Raw genomic sequence first — 16559 nt, 5'->3', positions numbered from 1 at the left:
AAATTGATGTATTTATTGAATCAATAAAAATATATTTATAATTAAAGCATTTAGTTATAATTTATTTAAACTATGTACTTGTTTTTTTTATTGTTTGTTTGTTTTAAATGTATTTATTCACATCAAGGTAACTTCTTAATTTATGGATTTACTGAATTTATTCAAAATTATTCGTTTTCCAATTAATTATTTATAACATAATCTACCTAATTTATCTATTTATTATACACATCAAGATTTTAAAAAGGTTGCATTTCCATTTTTTAACTGAATAAACACATTATTTTCATTAATTCAGTAGAGAAAAAAAAAACTATATATATATTTTTTTTTCACAAACTTTTGGGCTCATGGTTTTACATTTCATCAGTTTTTTCTTCTTCTTCTTGATTCTTGATGTGAATAAGTGTTTATGGTAAACTGATTTGACTTACCAGGGCTTGATACTTGTGATTGGTTGAATTGGGTATGACAGTCGCTCTGGGCTCCTGTTCACCTCCAATCTCATCACAGGAGAAAAACTCGCTGAGCTTCTGAACACTGGCCAGAAGAAAACAACACAGTATGTCATGTCATGTTTAACCATTACAACTGAATTCACTACTTACATGACAATTATTTGCTCAAATATAGTTTTGTTACATTCTGATATCCTTCCTAGAAAACAAAAATAGTACTCAAATGTAACTGATAGTATCACACACTTAGATGTGGTATCATGCGAGTATAGCTTTACTGACTGAAACAAGGAAATCATCTGCACTGTCTATTGCTCACCATTCAATTCCAGTCTGAAATACTACCACAGCCCAACATGCAGGAAATAAATCCAGAGAGAAACAAGACTTAGAGACGTGAGACAGATGCATTTCATTCTCTAGTCTACAGTGTATTATTGAAAATTGATGCTGTTGTAAAGCCACTGAAAACAGCTGGTGCTATCAGGAAAAAATGTTGATCACTAGCGGCCAGTCAATTCCCTTCATGACATATATTGAGAGCGGTGGCAGATGTGGTGTGTTTTCCAGGCAGCACTGATCTACGACCTGCTCGTACACTAGAAATACAGCCTGCGCTCTCTAAATGTGTTCCACATGGCTGGCTTGATGAGACTGAACCCGAGGCAGACACACATTTCTTTCTTCACGGGAGAGTCTATCAGCGATGAGAAGTGAAGAAGCACACGGCTGATCTGACGTGATTTATCACACACTGACATGAGAAACACACAGGGCTGATTATTTATATCCCTGGGTGGTTAATTAAAACCTATTTATCCGGAACCCGCATTTTTGGTTGTAAATAACCATCATTTGCAGATCGACTGCTATCGCACAACACAATGAAGCTGTAAATTGAACTATGTAATTGGTGCAGCAGAAGAAAAAAGCAATGCAAAGCATAAACAAGTAAACATAAACGTTCAATTAAAAAAAATAAAATAAAATAAATTAGATTATTACAGCAAATGTCAAACTAAAAACAGTGTGCAGCTTTTAGTTTTACTTGCGTTTCATTCTTAATATTATTTGACTGAATGCATGGTATTCTGTTTGAGTGGTTTGTAACCGACCTGACCAGGGCTTTGACGGTGGAGCGGACGACACTGGAGAGCAGGAAGAGAGGAGTGACCAGGATGTGGAAGAGCGAGAGGGAGGCGAAGGCCACCGCGGGGGACAGATCTGCATCGTCCGACAGATGAACATGAGCCACGAACGTCTGAAACAAACACATGTAAGCTGATCGTCTGCTACTATGCATTTGATAGCTTCGATAACGAACAGATATCAGACTGAAGGCTTTATACTTACAACGAGTACCGCTGCGATGGGAATAGCAGTGTTCATAAATACTGTGAAGACAAAAAATAATACCAATCAAAACAATTTATCTAAAAAAAAAAAAAAAAAAAGTATATACAGTGATGCAATTAAAAATTGTCCTTTTACTTTGGAGTGCTAAAAGCCTTTGGTGCATGAAGAAGATCTGGAAAGTTGCAAAGACTAAAGTTTCAAATCCAAAGAGATATTCTTTATCAAAGTTAAGGCTCATCCACACCCCCTTAAAACGGCTCATTTAAACACGCCCCCACATATCCATGTCATGATGTGGGAAGATTTGCATTACACCACCCAAATGTTCACGCAAAGAAAGAAGGCATAACTTTTATTCTCGCTGTTGCCTCTGCCGCCATGTTATGGAGATGCGGTTTCATTGTGAAAGTGAGACTACTTTGTTTGGCCTTCCAAAAGAGGATGATATTCGCTTCGTCATGCATAGAGCTGATTCGCGAGCCTGCGATGCTGTGTGACGCATTTTATGGAGGCCTGTTTCCTGAACCTGCAGAGTTGCCTACAATGGGTCCGTGCTTAAAGGCTGTTTCTATAAAGTTGGGCAGTTCCGACTTTGCAAGGACAGTCTGGCACTTTTGACTCACAGACTGTAAGTAATTTTTTATTTATTTAAAGAATTTGTCACTGATGGTTGAAACGTGAGTTTTGAGCAGTGTAGAGTAGTGTCTTGTAGTGTTTGTTGTTTCTCCGATCACAAATGCAGACATGATTTTATGTTTATACTGCATGATATGCACACAACGCGTAAAAAGACAGTATAAGTCATTATAATCAGTAAATATGTCCCAACTAGATGCAACAAAAGCTTGTTTGTAATGGGTTTTATTGGTTTTGTCTCATTGCTCCGGGAGACAGCATCACAGTTTGGTGGATGGTGTAACATTTCTGTCACATGCTTGAGGTATTCGGCCAATCACACTGGATAGCTGGCCAATCAGCATATACCTTGCTTTTTAGACCAATGAGCTAAAAATCTACGCGTTTCAGAAAGGCGGGGCATAGAGGAGCAATCACCATGTACATAATATGGAAAACATGATGTTCATTTCCACCTTGTCACAAATTGTATTTTAGTAAATTATCTCTTTAAATAAATAAAAGAAAAATGAAGAAACATAAACTGGCAAGATGATTGTTAAATGAATAATTAAATGCAATTTACATTTAAAAGAGTAAATAAAAATAAGTACATTGAAGAGTACATCAATGCACAAAATTAATCAACTAAGTAAATAAAAATAAGCATAAATAAATTATATAAGTATATAAAGAAAAATAAACTAAATAAAACATAACTTTTAATGATAAAATGGATTTATTTGTAGCAAATACAAAATATATTGCAGAACAAATAAAAGTGCATTCATGTAACATTTAAGACATTTCTAAATATAACATTATTTTGTGTATTTGTTCTAATGAAATGTGTTTCTGCGGTTTAAGTTTTAAAAAACACATTTTCCACACACTGTACATTATTGTTTCTCCTCAATGCCCCGCCTTCTGAAACATGTTGATTTTTACAAAGCTCATCATTCTAAAAAAGCAAGGTGTGCTCTGATTGGCCAGCCATCCAGTGCGTTGTGATTGGCTGAATACCTCAAGCATGTGATAGAAATGTTCTGACCCTGAAAATACCGTGATGCCATGTGTCCCAGCTCTACAAGACAAAACCAATAAAACCAACAAGTCATTTGTAGCATCCAGTGGTGACATAATTACAGATTATAATGACTTATATTGTCATTTTACGCATTATGTATGGCGCTGCGTGAACATAAAACCATGTCTACATTTGTGATCAGAGAAATGACAAACACTATAAAACATTACTCAACACTGCTCAAAACTCACATTTGAAAAGCTGCTGACTGCTAAGTAATTGTTGATAAATAATTGCTAATGGAAGCTAAATCCTTTCATTACACTGAGGAATGGATCTGGCTGTTTCTCACTATCAATCTCACATATTTACACCTTCACAGTCCATTAAATGGGGGTAAATGAGAATTGACTGATGAATGTCTGTTCAGATTTTAATTAGTACCCTGTGGACCAGCTAAAGGCCCAACAATCCTTTAAAACTGATAACTACAAATCTCAGAGGTATTTCACAACGATAATGCACGCTGACAGGCAAACGCATTCCTGCACCAGCCTTTTTTTTGATTCAGCGCTGCCTACAATAATAGATTTTTTTTTTTTTTATGCGTTGCATTGGTCATTGATTGGAACATTTACTTATAAAAAACGGCCTGATGCAAGTGTTGATAAAAATAAAATCATATGCAATGTCTGCAAGAGAAATAGTGTTCACATTGAGGGGAGTGTTCGTGTATTTATTTTGTCCCCTAGATTATAGGCCTGAGATGCCTTTTTTTGTACAGTGAAAAAAAATATTTTCCTGAAGCACTTTTGAATTTATTTCCTTAGCATATTGGGTCATATTTGTATATTGTGGGGTGGTGTTGGCACAGTGGATAAGACACATGCCTTTGGTGTGAAAGACCCAGGTTCGAATCCACTGTGAAACACCAATGTGTCCCTGAGCAAGGCACTTAACCCCTAGTTGCTCCAGAGTCGTGCGACCTCTGACATATATATAGCAATTGTAAGTTGCTTTGGATATAAGCGTCAGGTAAATGAATAAATGTAATATTGTTGATTGTTATGACCATTACTTCAACAATGAAAATAATAATAATAGAGTTTTTGCGCAATAGATCAAGAAGCAGGTGGTCACTGCTGCCTCTTAATAACCTTGGAAGCTCATTGTGTTTCTGCTTTAAAAAGTTTCAAAGGACTTGTTGAAAATTGATATTTCTAAGAAAACAAATGGGATTTTTCTTCTATACTGAGTGAAGCGTACCTGACATTTAACCAGAAAATGTAGTAACTAACCACCATCTCTTGTTTCGGAGCAGATTTGCTGCTGAACAATGTTTGCCATTGCCTCCAAACCAAACGACACTGAGCGGTGCACAGAGAAGAGCTGAGATGCAATCGTACCTGCTGACACGCTGCATTGCTCTGCTGTGAGCTGGAAGTGCTGGAAGGACTGATGAAACACCATTAAACCTCAATTTCATTTGTGCTATCGCAGTAATACACACTGCTTCGGTCTACAGTTTAATCACATTGATGGGACTTCCTGCTCAAACTGATTTTGCTTTCTGACAGGTTTTTTACCCATTTTTAAAAAAAATCCAATTTCATTGATCCTCAGAAAGCAGTGATTCAGACTGAATTGTACATGAACCTGAAGTCTCTTTGCAGCGCTGCATGCAGAACAGTCTCCTGCTGAGCAACACAGTCCTTCTCCAATATTCCTAACAAGGCCTTTGTGGTGTAACCTTGACTTAAATCAGAGCGCTTTGGATGTTTGTTAAAGGCTGTATTTCTTACCTCTATTTATTGAAATATTTTGCATTCTTTAAAAACAATTATTAGATGTTTTGATGAAAAGAAAAAAAAAATTAATAATTGAGCCTGGCTCAGCCTTGAAGCATTTCCATCTTTTCAAATAAAAACAACAATCAGTTTATAATGATGTGTTTTCTATTTTCCTAAATGTGAAAAATGATTTAATGTTTATAATTCTTAAAATGATATATGTGTGTGTGTGTGTTAGCAATTTATATATATGCATGCATTCACACACCCTTTTATATCTGCAGAATTTTTCTATATTTTGTTAAATTTTCTTTACATTTTTGTTTATAATTAGCATTTTATTATTTGTTAATGAAAACTATTAAACATTAATTTTAATTGTTATTTCTGAGGTCTCATTTTTACACTAAACATGGTAATTATCTCAAATAAAATGGCTACATTTGCTCCAACACTGTTTGCAGTGATGCCTTTTGGCAGTGATAACTCATAATACTGTGTGAATTTGGCCAGCTGGGAGATTTGCATTTCATATTCTTGCCAAAATTGCTGTTGATACAATTGCACACAGTTTTAACCAATATTTACTGAAAAAGGAGTGTTATTTGTGCTTAAACACTAATACAGTAATATAATCTCACCTAACCCTACATGACATCTCTAACACTAGCCTAACATGCATGGTTGCTCTTCGTCTGTCTTATTATCATGTGAGGTAGCAGTGAAAGCCGAGTCTTACTGGATATGGAGGTGTAAAGGGCAAAGGTCTGCAGACTGGTGAGCTCTTTCCCCCGGGTCTCCTCCACGCTCGAGCAGAAGATGTGCTCCCAGGCGTACAGCTTCAAGAGTTTGATACCCCGCAGCAGTTCATTGGTCTTCTTCAGCCGCTCGCTGGAATATTCCTGAGTGTCAAAACATAAGTGCTACATTAGTAACGATGCAAAAAATCTCCCGGGTTTCATCCGAGCTCAATATTTGACAGGTTGATCACTTGGACTGCTCTGGCTTTCCTGCACAAATGTCATCTGTATTTGAACAGAAGCTGTATTTGCACAGTCACTTGACTGCAGGTTAAGACATCAAGCGCAGTAAAGGAGCTCACCAGTGTGCTTTTCTGTGCATCTGATAACTTGGTCGCCACAAAGTACTGCACCGGAGCCAGGAGGGTGATGACCGTGGCCCCTATCAAGGCACTTATTCCCAGGAGGTAGTAAAGGAGGATGACCCCCACTATGATCTGAAACCAAGAGGAAATGATATCCTTTCACAATCAGTAGCACTTTTGTCGCAGTAAGTGATACAAAAAGAAAGTGTATGGCAAACTGCCTGATATTTTTATGATTAGGGAAGCTTAGGGCATGATTTTCATACTATTGGATGCAAAGGATCCCCAAATACGATGATATCCCTTCATAAAATGTAAAAGAAGCTGTATGTTTTTGCATTGCATTGCACAAAAGCACTAAAGCCCATTTCTTCCCTCACAAAAAACTAAATATCATGACAGTTCTACAAAAGGACAAAACAAAATAATATGCAGATTTAGTTTATCTAAAATTTATTGTAAAAAAAAAAGATAGCAATTATTAAATGATTAAAATTGTAATATTAAATACTGCTAATATGCAAATTTGGAGAGTTACACACACATTGTATATATATATACATATACATATACATATATATATATATATATATATATATATATATATATATATATATATATATATATATATATATATATATATATATATATAATGTGTGTGTGTTTAACTGTAATATATCTATATATCATGGGTAAAAAAAAAATACTTATATAATTAATACTTAAATATACTTAGCACAACTAAATATTATTTCATGTCATTTTATAAATGTTTTTAATTTTTACAGTGTCTGTTCAAATCCTTGTCCAGGAAGGTGTCATTACATTACAATAGCTTAAAACAATTAAAAGTAATGGTAACACTTTAGAATAAGGTTTCATTAGTTAATGTTAGTTAATGTATTAATTAACATGAACAAACAATGAATAATACATTTATTACTGTATTTATTCATCTTCGTTAATGTTAGTTAATGAAAATAAAGTTATTCATTGTTAGTTCATGGTAATTCACAGTGCATTAACTAATGTTAACAAGCACAACTTTTGATTTAAATAATGCATTAGTAAATGTTGAAATTGAACTAAGACTTATAAATGCTGTAGAAGGATTGTTCTTGCTTAGTTCATGTTAACGAAAGTAGTTAACTAACATTAACTAATGGAACCTTATTCTAAAGTGTTACCAAAGTAATTTTAAATTAAATGTTATATTTAATATGTGTAAGTAGTTCAGTAATCAATTAATGAGCTTCAAAAGTTACAACTGAAAAACGTAGTTTTAAGATGATTTAACGTGTGTCCTGGGTTTTTGTCAACACCGTCAGACCTTTTTTCTTTTTATAAAAAAAAAATCAGGAATTATTGAGGGCAGCCAAAACTCTGAGGTCCCCGTTATCACCTTGTTCTTTCAAATGCCATTATACCACTATATCTCTGGTAAGTTTTTAATATTCTTTTAATTTTATACTAGTGTGTCAACACCATAAACAATGTAATGTAAGTTTTGTATGATATTTTCGGTTATAAATACTTAAAGTATAAAGGTAACAATAACCGAATAAAAAACAAGATGGCTCTTGTGAGAAGCACATGTGTTATGAGAGGAAACATGGTATTTTGTCAACTCCGTCAGAAAAAAATCCTGATGGTGTTGACATCAGACGGTGTTGACTTTTTCCAAGACAGTGTTGACAAATGCCATTATGTGCATTATTCCTCATTTTAGTGTAGTTTACTTCAATTATATCACTTACCAAACATTTCAAATGACCGTTTCTCTGTTTTATGTGTTCAATTTCAACCAATTGCCATATAGCTTCATGTTTTGAATTGAATCTCATTTTCATAGCCTCTTGAGTACTTGATATTTAATAAGGTGTTGCTTATGATTACCCATAATTTGAAGCGTATGCTTATCCATCAGAAAGGTATACTGACCACATAATGGTGTGCATTTCGGGCTAGAATGGCTAGGGAGAAGCTATCAGTGGAGGAACGCAAGAGAAGGAATAGGGAGTATCAAAAAAGAAGGCGAGAAAAAATGAATAACCAGCCTGAGCTGAATGAAGAGCTCCTGAGAAATGAGAGGGAAAGATAAAAAAACATCACTGATTTGGTTCACGAGTTTGGCCTGACTTACAAAACACTGACAGAAAAAATACCAAAACAAAGGAAGCCTAAGTTCCTCCAGACCATATCCCTAAGTGTGCACAGTTTTTTGGAAAACAATGCAAGGATGACAACAGACAGCAAGACACCATTACCAGTTCAATTGTTCAGTTAAACATTTAATTAATTAATATTATTGAATTCATTTTTTTAATTAAATTATGAATAAAAAGCAGCTACTAAAAACTATATAAATAATAATAAAAGGACAAATAACAATAATTAAATATTTTTAAATATAGTAAAATAAATACATATATATTATATAAAAATATTTATATAATACATTAATATTATAATGAATAGTTAAAACTTTATATTATCATATATTGTCATTCTGTAAATGTTTAGTTAAAGTGACATGAAAATTAACAAAATGCATGAATATGAATATTTGACAATAGTGTTATAAGGTAGTATTATAATGAAGAATTTATAATGTAGCATGTGATTTATTATTCAATATGCAGTGAGTGAATATGTTGTTCACTGCAAATAAAGAAGGAGCCCTAGGGAACTAATCAAGTTTTGCACAAAGGCAGCCGTGAGTAACCCCGAGAGCGAAGTACGTTCCACACCGAACGCACAGGGACTTCAACTTCCTAGTCTGACTTCCTGTTTGTGAGAATCAAATGTGCATGTATATATGCAGATGCAATCTGTTTCACAACAAAAGTGCTCTAGGACTCTCATTATTTCAAGAGTAATTTAATTGCTTAATTATTGGGCTTGTTGAATTCCTCACCCTGCCATTAATGAATGCAGTTTTTATTTAAACGAGAACACTAATGTCCTCATCATTCAAGAGCCCCACTGACAAAGAAACACATTTCTTCAAGTGACACTATTTAGCATCAGACGAGGCTTACAAGGACAAAAATATAGTCTGTTATACACAGACTAAAAATAGATCTTGCGGAGGTATCTGACATTTCACATTGTCTAACCTCAGGAGAAACACGTTCAATAGCAGGAGTGTGAACAATACGGAGTGGCTTTGAAACTTTCCTACATTTTGTTTTGTTCTGCTCAAGATCCGTTTACTGTAGCAAAATCATCTCATGCCTTTCAAAGGTAAGAGTCAGTGGGTTGAGTAATTTATTTTGCACATGTAAGATTACATCCAGTAATCCAAAGTGTTGGGGAAGTCCTTTTTTAATTATTATTGCATAATTTGCATTGATATTTGATAGCATGCATTCCTGCAATTGATATCTATCGACACATTTGCATTCCCTGTTAATTTGAATAAAGATAAAGTTTGGGTTTAGAAAATTATTGAATACATTTACTAAATGTTAGTAATGAGTGTCGTCTGTAATGTGGCTTTTGTTTCATGTTTTGGGTTTTGTCATGTTCATGTTTTCATGTCTTTTTATTCTGTTTTTGTTTGATGCTGTTTGTGTCATGCTTCCCCTGCCTCCTTGTCTTCATGCTATTGGTTCCTCTCGTTCATTGCGTCATGTTCTGATTGGTTTATTGTCTTGTCATGTGATTATCAGTTCTGCTTGCTCATTGGTTTGTTCATGTCACGTGATCTTCTCTGTTCGCTGTAAGTATCCATGTCATTGCCTTGTTTCCTGTTGTGTATTAATGTTGTAACCTGCTGTCTAGCCTGTTCTTGTCAAGTCAAGTCTTTTCATGTCAAGTCAAGTCTAGTCAAGTCTTCGTTTCTTGTTAGGATTATGTTTGGATGTTTAAATCACTTGCAAATAAACTGCATTTGGGTTCTCTCTATGCTCTCCCTCTGTGGACTCATTACAGATCTACACACATTTCAAACCCGATATAACACAAAAGGCTTATTTATTTTTATAATTTTCTTTTTTTTTCATTTTCTTCTTCAGAACTCAACTGTTTTTCTAAGGATAAATTACAAGATTAAATCACACTAAAACATTTTATATACTGACAGCCCTAATATAAATTTAAACGGATAAATGACAAGGCCATTATAAAATAAAGAAAAGCAAATGATATGAAGCAAAGAAGACAAAATCAAGACAAAACACAAAAGGCGAAGCAAAACAAATAAAAAAATAATAAAAGAGGAAAACACCCCAAAATGAAAATGCTGTCATTCATTACTCGGCCTCGTGTTGCTCCAAACCTGTAAGACCTTCATTCATCTTCAGATTACAAATTAATATATTTTTGATTAAATCGGAGAGATATCTGACCCTGCATAGACAGCAACTCAACTGAAATGTTCCCAGGACCAGAAACGTAGTAAATACATCGTTAAAACTGTCCATGTGACATCAGTGACTCAACTTTAGTTTTCCGATGCTACGAGAATACTTTTGTTTTTTTGAGCAAAGATAGCGCGTGCATGAACGTAATCTTTGAATAAGTGTTTTTTACGCTCGGGGGGAAAGCGTGCGTATGCATTGTAATACTCTCTAAAATGGTGGAAGACTTAACACAATTTACTCGACCACTCTTCTCTCCCAAGTTATTTTTGTTTTCTTTGCGGAAAAAAAAAGGATTCTTGTAGCATTGCAAAACTGAAGTTGAGTCCCTGATGTCATATGGACCGTTAAATAATGGATTTACTACGTTTCTGGACCTGGCAACAGTTCAGTTGCGTTTTTCTCGATGCATGATGTCAGATATCGCTCCGGTTTAACCAAAAATATCTTAAACTGTGTTCCAAAGATGAACGAAGGTCTTACAGGTTTTGAACGACATGAGGGTGAGTAATTAATCACAGCATTTTCCTTTTGGGGTGAACTAACCCTTTAAAACAACACAAAGTAAAGCAAAAAAAAAAAAAAAAAAAAAAAAGGGAAATGAGACAACACAAGACAAAACATGAAAAGAAATGCAAAAACAAAGCAAAACAAAAGACAACAAAGCAATAAAAACAAAACAAAAAGTAAAACAAAAATTAAACAAAACAAAAAGCAAACAAAACAAAGCAGAATAAAATAAACCGAAAGCAAAGCAAAACAAACAAAACAACCTAAAGTGTGTGTATATATATAATATATGTAATCTAATGTGGCCTGTAATATAGACTACATTATATACATTAACCAATTTGGCTACAGTGTTGGGATGTAACTGGATTGCCAGTGCAAATTCTGGGATCTGTAGAATCTGTGATAGAAATAAATTAAAGACACTGACTATACAGCATCTTAGATTAAGGAAAGCAGAAATCCAAATCTCTAAAATAGTCAAGTTAAGATCAGCTCTTAATTCATTACTTTGACTCTTGCTGGCACTGGACATGTCGGACTTGAAAGCAACATCTCTTCCTATGTGGGTCAAGTACAGATAACATCCCAGATGAGAACCCATGTGAGGGAATATCTATTTAAAAACTGCTTCTCTGAGGCAAATATTGCAATGCGTTTGAAACACATGGTCAACTGAATGGAGAAAGGAAAGGCATTACCTGGACTGGCATTGCGAACAGGTTGGGACACAGGAAGAAGAACCACATCAGCTGGTTGGTGTCTATAGCCACGAGGTTGCAGATCTGGCCCGCTGTCATTCCCCCCATGGACATGTTGGAGGTGCAGAGACGCATTATTTTATTGAAGATCTTTGTCTGGAAGTGAAACCGAATATATCATATTATTTGAAGGGACTTTGGCAATCAGACGTTGGGCAGTCATTGACGCCTCCACAGCGCTGACCTGAATGGCTCCTCTCAGGTTGATTCCAGTCTCGATGGCAACGTAGTAGGAGGCCTGGAGGAAAGTCCTCTGGAGGAGCAGAACGAAGAACAGCAGCACGGCGAGGACGTAAGCATTAGCGAGAAACTCCTGGGAGGAGATGAAGTAGATTCCAAGATGCTTCACCTGAAACACACCAAACCATTTAGCATTAGCCATGACTGTCCTCTATAAAGCTCATCTTTCCTTACTACGGCTCTATCCTGTCACCAATCGGCAATGTTCCTCTAAAGAGGAAGCACAGCTATATTATACAGTTATATCATGTAGTTAAAGATTAGTGAAGCAGCAACAAATGAATCAATTAAACCAAAGAAAAAGATCCACCTCTGACAGAACAGTAAGTCTCCTCGCTGCATTTTCATCTTATTCTTAAATAAAGGAAAATTCATCTCTACTGTATAAAGGCGCAAAATGAAGCTATAACAAACTCTTCAAGTTTATGTTTGCCTTTGGCAAGTGAATACATTTTCTGAAATATAAATCTCGCGGGGTCACACCACATCACAGCATGCTTTCTCTATTAGAAAATGAATTATGACTTTTGGTTGTTGCTTCAAGCAGATGTGTGTCCCCTCAAAAGTTTATTTAAAATATTATTCAATGTTTTAGAAATCATCTTCTTATATGGATGAATTTGGTTCGTCCAATCAAGTCACACTTTCTGCCGATCATTATCTACCCATTTATGTTTTTAAAGAGAAAATACTATGCACTACAGTTAAAATAAATGAATGAATATTAAATAAATACTGTTACAAAAATAAACAATATTTAATAAATTGAGTAAAACTGTACACATTATTTATAATTAATTATACATTAATAGCACTAATTAATTATAATTAACAAAAAATCATGGGCTAACTTCCCCCTAGAGCAAGAGCTACAGCTGATGGCCCTCTCAAAAATAAAAACAAACAAACAAATAAATGCTAGCAAAATAAATCATATTTATTCACATATCATCACATTTATACTAATTATAAATTAATAACATAAAAATATGGGATTACTTTCCCTTCTAGAGCAAGGTTTACAGCTGATGCCCCTCTCAAAAATAAATAAATAAATAAATATTTATTTTTTGTAAAGCAAGAAAGAAAATGTGTGTGTGTGTGTGTGTGTGTGTGTATATATATATATATATATATATATATATATATATATATATATATATATATATATATATATGCTATTATTACAACAACATTAGTTGTATTTATTTATTTTATAATAAAATGAAATAAATCCAACTAACAAATTGTATAAAACTGTATATATATTTAAAAAAAGTTATGAATTAATAATAAACATCAGATAACTTTCCCCTAGAGCAAGGTCTACAGCTGATGCCCCTCTAAAAATAAATAAATAAATATTTTTTTTCTCAAAAAACAAACATAAATAAATAAATAAATAAATAGTTTAAATAAATGTTACCAAAATAAGTGTTATATTATTTAATAAATTGCATAAAACTGTACACATATTTTTATCTATATAACATAAAAACATGGGATAACTTCCCTTCTAGAGCAAAGCCTACATAAATGAATACAACCATTTATTGCTATGTAGATTTTTTTTTTTTTATCTTATATCAGAGTTGTGCCATCACTAACTCCGTGTAGTGAAGTGAATTACATCATACAAAAACATCCAAACAGGCCACCATCCGACATCCGAGAGTCAGACAGTATGCTGTTAAACATTTTAATAATTGATGACAGCAGCGTGACGACAGACCGCTTTGTAACCCAAGATGAAAATGTTACATGAAAAGACACAGCCATGGCCACCGGTTTCTAATTTTACCTTCACAGTACCTAAGAGAACACAAGTGCTCATTCCTGACCACAACACAAGAATTGCATTTCAGTCTCAGTCTTTTACTTTTGGACCAACCAGCACTCTGGCCTCATTCTGGGCTGTTGTACATGTGGCTCAGACGGGTGCAGAAGACAGAAATGTTCTTACTGGAGGCTGAATGGTGTGGTTCTCTTTACTGAGATGGTGCACGATGCCTGAGATGCAGAGCGGCCCGGCGAAGCCAAGCAGGTCTGCCATGAAACGGTAGGTGATGCTGAGAAACAGAGGTCTTCCAAAGGCCTGTCGCAGGGCCGTCCAGATCCACTTGGGCCCCTGCAGCTGAGTGTCTTGAGGCCTCTGAATATAGTAACAGCAGATATGAATATAACCAGATTTGTTTTGAAAGCATTAGTCGCGTACTACAAAGGAGGAATGACTTGACTAAAGGGTGAGCTTGTAAGGAATCGCCTTTTCTTTACTAAACAGCTGATTAGTGATACAAATGGCACATTTTTGGTCTTATGATTATGAAGATCAATGACTTAGAAATAATTCAAACAAACAAACATTTCTATTTGGATTAAAAAAAATCAGTTTTTGTTGACATACTGAGAAATTAGGAGAAAATATTTCCTCCTTGCATTTTCTTATGCTAATATGTATTCAACGGCAGCGTACATGCATAATTACAGTACTGTTATGGATTGCTCTGTCCATTTCAAACAGCTTTTTGCTGTATCTGGGAATTGTCAGCAATGCATTTTTATCTGAAATGTAATTAAACACAAATCTCTGAATCTCTTTAACTCTGCCCCAGTCGTTTTTCTAAACCAAAAACTGTAGATATAAAGTTAAGGTTATTGTGACCTGAAAATAAGCCCATAATGCAAATTACAGTTAAGATGTATTTTGAATTATAACGTATTTTAAAACGATAAATGAACTATTTTGTGTTGATATCTTTGTGTTTAATTACTCCATGCCCAGCTAACAAAAATATGTACTTAAAATGTTTTTACTAACATTCCCATTAAGTGTAATTTAATTAATGTATTTTATGTCCCCTGAAAGTTCAAAGCGTCCAGTTCTTTAAACAAGTCGTAACATTCTAAAATGTTTAACAAAAGTCCAAATAAACATTTAAAAATAATAAAATAAACATTACATGAACAATGTATAAACAACATGGTTTGTTTTTGCTATTGTTTTAAGAACATTAAAGACCAGATAAATCTGAACAAATGTTTGTTGATCACTCTGAGAGAACGTTGCCTGAACGTCCTGAGAATGTTCCCTGTTATCTGGGTGTGATATTTCCTTACAGCCAAGGCGAATCCATTTCTTGAACCTGTTTTACCCCTACATTAGTGCATTTCTGACATTAAGTGAAGACCAAATCTATGGCAGGGATTTATTTTTATCATTTAGGAATTGATTAGATGGTAAAAAATGGGCACTGCACACCAGAATAGATCTGGATGTTGTGCAAATCATGAACTATTGCACTAGAGGATGGAACTAATCATATGCAGCATTTTTCATCACACAAGACGTAACCGATGTCACACTGCACTCGCGTCGCATGTCATGAACTCTCACTATATCGCTGTGTTTATAATGCCGCTTTCGCAAACCACTCCAACTCAAAGTTTGGTTATAGTCTGCATTTAGCTTTTTACTTCTGCTGTCTGAATTTAGGCTTCAAAGTTTTCTTTTACTCATTGTTTGGCGTCACATCCTAGCATTCAGAGAGAGAGAGAATAAGGGAATTTGCCTAAATATAGTATTAGTAAAGGTAAAATTGAATAAATTAAAAAAAACGTAACAAATATGACGGATTGGGAAAACATACCTTCTGGGCTTCGAAGGCCTCGCGGAGCTTCAGGTAGTTAGTTAGAGCTCTCATAGCGATTGGGAGCTTGCCAATGACCTTCAGATCGATGGGGCGTCTGTGTGCTGCGGTGATGAAGGTGTTCATCCACCAGTATGTGCTTTTAGACAGCAGGTTCACAAAGGGCTGCAGGAATCGAACCCCCAGGTCCTGTAAATCCTCTGGGGGCTTCACTTCAGTGGGGTTTGCAAAACACATATATCGCTGCAGAAAAAAGAAAAAGAGAAGAAAACCGCAGAGAAAACACTGTCAAAATTCTTCCAATTGTACATGAAAGAAAACGCAAGGTTTCCGATTTCATCTTTGAAGAACAGAATTTAAAAACAGTTATTTTCCTCATATAAATTTCACAATGTGAAAAAGATTGATGATTGAGAAAAAAAATGCCATTTGCAAACTATTTCTGGATTGTGGAACTTAATGACTTCAGGCACTCAATAATTATTCAAAAAAAAGAAAGAAAATAGGTTGCTTCATATCAAATTAGTTACAGAATATTGCAAATGAACAATGTTTCAAAGCAAAATGCACTACTTGAAAATATTAACATTACAATAATTTTTCTATATTATTAATAACATTATATTATTATTATTATTGATACTATACTGAAAACTGAAAATATATACATATTTTTTTAACCGCAT

General features: G+C 34.5%; 1 protein-coding gene across 1 annotated transcript in view; it reads right to left on the bottom strand.

Moving 5' to 3' along the window:
* The window catches only part of LOC127947493 (ATP-binding cassette sub-family C member 8-like), a 59921-nt gene that overhangs the window by 36639 nt on the left and 6723 nt on the right, over positions 1–16559 (bottom strand). The window contains exons 6-14 of the mRNA XM_052544654.1: positions 15874–16116; positions 14190–14378; positions 12171–12335; positions 11927–12082; positions 6349–6483; positions 5986–6148; positions 1812–1852; positions 1574–1719; positions 435–540 (exon numbers count right to left, since the gene is read on the bottom strand). Coding sequence (XP_052400614.1) covers positions 435–540; positions 1574–1719; positions 1812–1852; positions 5986–6148; positions 6349–6483; positions 11927–12082; positions 12171–12335; positions 14190–14378; positions 15874–16116 — 1344 coding nt within the window. The remainder of the gene's footprint in view (positions 1–434; positions 541–1573; positions 1720–1811; positions 1853–5985; positions 6149–6348; positions 6484–11926; positions 12083–12170; positions 12336–14189; positions 14379–15873; positions 16117–16559) is intronic.

The sequence above is a fragment of the Carassius gibelio genome, chromosome A25, assembly GCF_023724105.1.
Source record: "Carassius gibelio isolate Cgi1373 ecotype wild population from Czech Republic chromosome A25, carGib1.2-hapl.c, whole genome shotgun sequence".
NCBI classification, from domain to species: domain Eukaryota; kingdom Metazoa; phylum Chordata; class Actinopteri; order Cypriniformes; family Cyprinidae; genus Carassius; species Carassius gibelio.
This window is presented reverse-complemented; position numbering and strand designations above follow the sequence as displayed.